Source organism: Scylla paramamosain, chromosome 33 (assembly GCF_035594125.1).
Source record: "Scylla paramamosain isolate STU-SP2022 chromosome 33, ASM3559412v1, whole genome shotgun sequence".
In the NCBI taxonomy this organism is placed as follows: domain Eukaryota; kingdom Metazoa; phylum Arthropoda; class Malacostraca; order Decapoda; family Portunidae; genus Scylla; species Scylla paramamosain.
Window position 1 is genome coordinate 13,962,368 of NC_087183.1, and position 7,500 is coordinate 13,969,867.

Genomic DNA, 7,500 nt, shown 5'->3' on the forward strand with positions numbered 1-7,500 from the left:
TCAACATTCCAACTCTCCGTTATTCTCTCTCTCTTTTTCTTTCTTTCTTTCCTGCCTCGTGATCTTTTCTCCTCCTCCGACAGTTTCTCTTTCTCTCCTCCTCCTCCTCCTGTGTTCCGCCATCTTTCTCGTTTTCCTCCTCCTCCTGTTCCCTTTCTATTTTCTCTCTTTCCTTCTGCTCCCCTTTCCCTTTTTCTTTCATCCTTTCCTCCTCCTCTTCCTCCTCCCGCCACAGCTTACATCAACAAAGGTTTTTAAAGAGATGGAACGTCCGCGGAAGTTCGACAATTGAGAGAGAGAGAGAGAGAGAGAGAGAGAGAGAGAGAGAGAGAGAGAGAGAGAGAGAGAGAGAGAGAGAGAGAGAGAGAGAATCCATAAAAGTCAATTTATAAAAGCTAAGGGACATTCTGATTTCCTCTCTCTCTCTCTCTCTCTCTCTCTCTCTCTCTCTCTCTCTCTCTCTCTCTCTCTCTCTCTCTCACGATGCCTCCCTGGAAAAACTCAATATCTCAACGTTCTCTGGAACATAACATTTTTCCTGGAAGTAATCTTTGTTCCCTCTAAAAAGGACTCGGGAAATTCCAACGCACCCTTTTATTTCCCCTAGCCGTGCAATCCTGAAATCCTGGAAATCCCCTGAAAAAATCTTGAAATCTACCGAAAATATCCTTAAAATCTGGAAATCTACTGAAAATATCGTTAAAATCTGGACATCTACTGAAAATATCCTTAAAGTCTTGAAATCTACGGAAATTTTGCCCAAGTCGCTAAAATCTACAGAAAAATATCCTAAAATCGTGAAAACTACAGAAAATACAAAAACCACCATGACTTCTACTGAAAAAAAATAAAAACTATTCTCAAATCTGCCTGGCCTAATGAAAAATATATATAAAAAAAGACAATAAAAAAATAAAAATCTAAACTCTGCAAAAAAAAAAAAATATTTCATCTTTCGTAACACATGAAAAGAAAAAAAATGTTTACTGACAATTTCTGAAGGCCTTGAGAAATTCCCAACATTCAGGTGACAACCCAAAAAAATATTCCGTAATCGAAAATCCTAACTTAAATATTTCTCTAGTGCATGAAATTCGTTTCTCTTCCCCCTCCTCCTCCTCTTCCTCTTCTTTACTCTCCTCCTCCTCCTCCTCCTCCTCTACCTCCTGGATCGCCGCCAACACAGATTCTTCTCTCCCTCTCACCCTCCTCTCCTCTCCTTCATGGTTGTTTCCTCTCTCTCTCTCTCTCTCTCTCTCTCTCTCTCTCTCTCTCTCTCTCTCTCTCTCTCTCTCTCTCTCTCTCTCTCTCCGATTCGCCCAAACGCTGCAGGAGGGAAAAGCTAGTCTCTCTCTCTCTCTCTCTCTCTCTCTCTCTCTCTCTCTCTCTCTCTCTCTCTCTCTCTCTCTCTCTCTCTGGTCTTTTTTATTATCTTTTGGGTGACCATTCAAGCTCTAAAGAGACCTGGGGTTGTCTTGCGTCACCGCCTCCTTCAGTGTGTGTGTGTGTGTGTGTGTGTGTGTGTGTGTGTGTGTGTGTGTGTGTGTGTGTGTGTGTGTGTGTGTGTGTGTGTGTGTGTGTGTGTGTGTGTGTGTGTGTGTCCCCCTCAGGCCATGACACGCCCAAGCCTTGGACCTGTTCGGCTTGACCAGGTCTGTGCGGGTGGGCAGGGTGGGTGGAGGGGGGTGTGGGGTAAGGGGTGGACTAGTCGTGAGGGGCGGGGGTGGGCTAGGTGGGGGTCATGTGGCTTTTTGGTGGTCGTGGCGGTTAGGGTGGAGGGTGGAGTGGGCTAGGTGGACTCGATCGATGGGTGGAGTGTGTCTGGATGCCTGAGTGGAGTGATGGAGTGGGTGGAGTAGTGGTGACTAAAAGAAGGGATTGAATGGTCTGGAAGAGTGAACTGGATTGGAGTGGAGTGGCGGTCTGAAGGTCTAATGGAGGGTGGATAAAAAGGTGGATGGCAAAGTTGGACCAAAAAAAAAAAAAAAAAAACGGAAAAAAAAGAGAAAAAAGGTATTAGTGAGAGGGAGGGGGACACGTGGGCAGCGCAATCAACACTTTATTCATGTTGGGGACGAAAACTTTGCTGGAGCAGGTGAGTTGCAGGTTAATTACAGGTGTTTACCGAGTCATTGCAGGAGATTAAGAGCAGGTATTCTCTCTCTCTCTCTCTCTCTCTCTCTCTCTCTCTCTCTCTCTCTCTCTCTCTCTCTCTCTCTCTCTCGTGTGTGGGTGCATGAAAGGGAGGTAATTAACATGGGTTCAGGTAATCTGTTGGGATGATGTGCATTTGTTGGGCGTGTACAGGTAGACAGGAAGAGAGTCACAGGTAGGATGGGGTCACTCACCTAGTTAATCACCGCGAGAAAGAAAGAAAGAAAGAAAGAAAGAGAGAGAGAGAGAGAGAGAGAGAGACCTACACGTACATTCTAAAATACGCACACAAATACATACAAACACTCTAGTATGATAACGAATAACAAGACAAAAACGTAGAGAATAAAAAATCACAAAAGGAAAAATAGGAAAAAAAAACATTACTAACACGAGAGGAAACAACGATACATAAATAATGATAGGAAAAAAAAAAAAAAAAGATAAAGCACTTTCTAAATTACAAATAAGGACAAATTCAACCCTAGAACTGAAGGGCAGACTGCGGTGCCTAACGGGGGAGGTGGAGGAGGGAAGGGCGAACGCTGTGGGGTGGATCAGGGGAAGGGAGTGGGTTGGGGAAAGTTGGCGGGCGGTGGGAAGGGAGGCAGCGACCAATCGGGAGAATCTGCGCTTAATAACTAACACTGCCACACTGTACCCCCACCTCACAGTCCCCACTCTGAACCACCATCACCTCTAACTCCAATTTGACGCTCCCACATCCCACCCCAATCCCTAACCTCAAAATACCCAACTCCGGACACTGATCCCCGCCTTTAATCCTCATCTTTAGTCATTTTAATCCCATACAATACCAAAGAAAACCCCAGATCTATTCCCCATTAAGTCTCCCATCCCCATCCCTTACTCAGCCAAACACTAGTTAACCCGTTTTCTCCAATCACCGAGCATTAATCGCCTCCTCCACACCTCCAAACCTTTACCCAATCAAACCCCAATTCTCTTCCCATCACAGTATCTTAAGCCCTTCACCACCAACCTCCAACCATCCGAACACAAAGAAAAACCACAATACCATCCCCTCTTATGCCTTTACCCAACCCGCTTCTAAAGTCCCCCCATCGCCTTGACCCTAAATTACCCCACTCAGTACCCAAACCTACTACAATCCCAGACAGTATCCCAGAAAAGCCTCTGCCGCCTTCCCTCCTCCACCCCCCCAACTCTTCCCATCTCCCCCGACACGCACTGACCACACAACCTGCTCTGACTGAGGTGGCGACCTACATTTTCCGCCCCAGAGCTGAGGACAAGGTTTTTGGTGGTAGTGGTAGTAGTAGTAGTAGTAGTAGTAGTAGTAGTAGTAGTAGTAGTAGTAGTAGTAGTAGTAGAGGAAGTATAGTTAGTTACCTGGTCCGCCCTCGTATTATCTCGACTAAAAAAATATAAAAAGTAATATTCACTCCTGATAAAAAAAAAAAAAAAAAAAAATTGTTCCGTACACACACACACACACACACACACACACACACACACACACACACACAGTCACATACAGTCACACACACGATTCATTCATTTCCTTCAAGTGAAATCATGACACAAGATGCGTGAGGAAAGGAGGAGGAGGAGGAGGAGGAGGAGGAGGAGGAGGAGGAGGAGGAGGAGGAGGAGGAGGAGGAGGAGGAGGAGGGGGAAATAGGAATATAAATCTCATGCATCGTCAAACTACGAGAAGTAATGAGTCAGAGAGAGAGAGAGAGAGAGAGAGAGAGAGAGAGAGAGAGAGAGAGAGAGAGAGAGAGAGAGAGAGAGAGAATTACATAAGAGGAAACCCGCCACTCCCAGCTACGTCAGTCAAGCTATCAATATACAGCATCACCATTCCCATCCTTCCATGTGATTGATCCTGTGTGTGTGTGTGTGTGTGTGTGTGTGTGTGTGTGTGTGTGTGTGTGTGTGTGTGTGTGTGTGTGTGTGTGTGTGTGTGTGTGTGTCACGCCAACTCCTCGCCTGCGTCACCAACACAAGTCCGAAATTCGAAAATAGAAAAAAAAAAAAAAGTTGTACAAAAGGGACGAAAAATAAGTTTCCATCAGAGAGAGAGAGAGAGAGAGAGAGAGAGAGAGAGAGAGAGAGAGAGAGAGAGAGAGAGAGAGAGAGAGAGAGAGACTAATTAATGGTGAAATTGATCCATGCAAGATACGACCTTTGAGGAGCGAAGGGAGGGAAAGGAAGGGAGGAGAGGTTGGAAAAGAGAAGACGAAGGAAAAAGAAAGAAATGACACGAAAAGAGAAGATAGAAAGGTGAAGATATAGAAGGAAGAGAAGGGATGAAGAGAAAAAGAAAGAAGGAAAGGAGGAAAGGAGTGGGAAGCATGATAAACAGAAGCAAGAACTGTCGAAATGCGAGAGAGAGAGAGAGAGAGAGAGAGAGAGAGAGAGAGAGAGAGAGAGAGAGAGAGAGAGAGAGAGAGAGAGAGAGACCAGAGGCGAGGCACGATGATGAGGGAACATTTCAAAACAATGACTTACGAATGTGGAGAGAGGGAGGAAGAAATAAAAAAAAAAAGGTACAACAAAGGAAAGTGAAATTTGAAAGGAACTTCCACACAACCGGACGTTTCCTGCCACAACAACAACAACAACGTCACCTCGTAACTACCTGGCTGGGAATTACCTGACAATGCGCAAGTAACGAGGAAAACAAGAGCTAGTTAACACACCTTGCAACACACACCTGACAATGGAACGTAATTACGGAAAAGAGAGAAAAAGAAAGGAAAGTAATGAATGAAGCGATATTTCTTCATGAATGCTTAAAACAAAACGTGGGATTTTATTATTATTATTTTTTTTTTTTACAGTACGGGCTTAAACATTTCTTTCACCCATAATGTATTAGTGATTATCGTTTAAACTGAGCAAAAAAAAAAAAAAAAGAGAACTGGTATTACTCGTCTTTTTACATTTAATTTACATAACGATTGGTACCATGACTTGAACCAAGAGAGAGAGAGAGAGAGAGAGAGAGAGAGAGAGAGAGAGAGAGAGAGAGAGAGAGAGAGAGAGAGAGAGAGAGAGAGAGAGAGAGAGGGGGGAAAAAAATATATTCTCGTTCAGTTTTCAACAATCTCGTCTATTGGCAAAGCGGAAAGTCAAGTGAAAGTTGAACAATGAATACAAAAAATAAAATCATACAATTGAGAAACATGTTGTATTAATGAAAGCCAAAAAATACAAAGAGAAAGAAAAAGAATATACATGTTGACGGTGCTAGTTTGGTGGGAGGGGGGAGAGGAAGGGAGAGGAGATTGGTGACCACCTCAGCCTCACGTAGAGAGAGAGAGAGAGAGAGAGAGAGAGAGAGAGAGAGAGAGAGAGAGAGAGAGAGAGAGAGAGAGAGAGAGAGAGAGACCCTGCCAACAACATAAACAAGTTAACCACTCAATCACTATTACAAGACAAGATTACCCATCCTGGCACTCTCACACCTTCACCACACTTCCCCATACACTCAACACACACAGCTAACCCTCACACGTGCCTGAGCCCCGGATTGTGTACGTGCGTGAGCGTCTGCGTGTTTCTGTGACAACACTTACCAATTTCCAGATAACCAAATCCATCGTTTTGTCCTGCCTGGCGCGTCTGTCTTGCATGGTTGCCCGCTTATAACTCAGTACCAAGCATCACAAGGTCTGTGTAACGCTGTGCCTAAAGTTAAAGGTTCCAAAAGCTCACTGTATTGGCACATGGTCAGTTAGTAGCACCAAGCGTCAGTACCTCCTTCTTAGCACTTCCTGAGGGTAACTGACTCAGCGACTGGCTATGCTGCGCGCTGCCGAGGTGGGTTGCCCGCGCGGCCCGTCTAGCCCAGAGTGTCGTACCGCGTTTTCTTTTTGTTTTTGCTGCCGCATAAACCAAACTATGAAATATTGTGTTGTATCTGCGTACTAGACGGGATTCCAATGTTTTTTTTTGGGGGGTGTGGGGGTGTGGAGGTGTGGATGGGGTGTGGGAGGCTGGGGATTGGTAAGGTGTGTGTGTGTGTGTGTGTGTGTGTGTGTGATACGTTCGACTACCTAACTATGTTCTAACAACCTACTCTCTCTCTCTCTCTCTCTCTCTCTCTCTCTCTGGTAATTAAGAAACTCTGAAGAGAAAAAAATAGAAACGTGGTTGAAAACGCTTTCCCTTGCAGCCAACTTTCTAGAGAGAGAGAGAGAGAGAGAGAGAGAGAGAGAGAGAGAGAGAGAGAGAGAGAGAGAGAGAGAGAGAGATTGCAGTCACCATTCACGCAACTGTTTACGTCAAGACACACACACACACACACACTGCGCCACCGCTAAATTAATGATGTGTGTACGAATAAATGTACGTGTGAGTGTGCGTGTGCGTGCGTGCGTGCGTGTGGGCGTTGCGTGTGAGTACACATGAATGGTTAGAGACGTGGAGGTCACAGAGTTGCCAGCCGCCCTCCTTTACTTCCCTCACTCACTCGCTTACTCACACTCATCTCCTGTCCACTTCCCTTCATCACATCCTTTCTTAACTGTTTATTCAATTATGAGTCGGCATTTCCTTGTACGCAAGTTACCTCTGAAACGTGTGTTTGTCTTAACGCAACCCCTCTCTCTCTCTCTCTCTCTCTCTCTCTCTCTCTCTCTCTCTCTCTCTCTCTCTCTCTCTCTCTCGTACGCGTGGCAACACAGTACAGGCGGTGGTCAAGGTATGCACCGCAGCTGAGCCAAGTAGCGGCCACCACCACGAATACCGCTCATGTATACCTGCTTCTTTACTAATTAAATGCTAGGTATACGTGGAACAGGTGATATACATGTAATCAGGGCTTAACGACCCGCCCAGGTGTTCAGAATGTATTATAACGGGTCGTACTTAATTAGTAATGTATGGGAACATTATATAAACGTGTATAATTTTAATTGGGCAGCGCAGGTGTGTTCAGTGAGGCAGGTACAGGTGAGATAATTAGTGTGATGAGGTAAGGGCAGGTGTGACGCGGGGGGTGTTACCTGTATACTGCTCTTCTCACCTGTACACGGGAGTTATTTACTTGAAGGGAGTCTAAAGTGAAACTGGAGAATCTTGATAAAGTTAATTAACAGGTGTGTGTGTGTGTGTGTGTGTGTGTGTGTGTGTGTGTGTGTGTGTGTGTGTGTGTGTGTGTGTGTGTGTGTGTGTGTGTGTGATCAAGGAATTAACTGCTATGTAAATTAAGTGGATGAATGAATGAATGAATGAATGAATGTATGAATGAATGTATGAATATATGAGTGAATCAGTTGATCAGATGAATGAATAAATAACCAGATGATTCAGTATTCATTTGTAACAGGAAAAATTTAATAATATCGACAC

At 44.8% G+C, this 7,500-nt stretch overlaps 1 protein-coding gene across 22 annotated transcripts in view; it reads right to left on the bottom strand.

Moving 5' to 3' along the window:
- LOC135089427 (microtubule-associated serine/threonine-protein kinase 3-like) overlaps positions 1-7,500 on the bottom strand; it is a 271,594-nt gene that overhangs the window by 33,220 nt on the left and 230,874 nt on the right. For 2 of the 22 annotated variants that reach the window (XM_063984994.1, XM_063984993.1), the window contains exon 1: positions 5,724-5,939. The exons of the other annotated variants lie outside the window; for them this stretch is intronic. In XM_063984994.1, coding sequence (XP_063841064.1) covers positions 5,724-5,780 — 57 coding nt within the window. In that variant the 5' untranslated portion in view covers positions 5,781-5,939. Of the gene's footprint in view, positions 1-5,723; positions 5,940-7,500 lie in introns of those variants that run through there. 22 annotated transcript variants of the gene reach the window in all.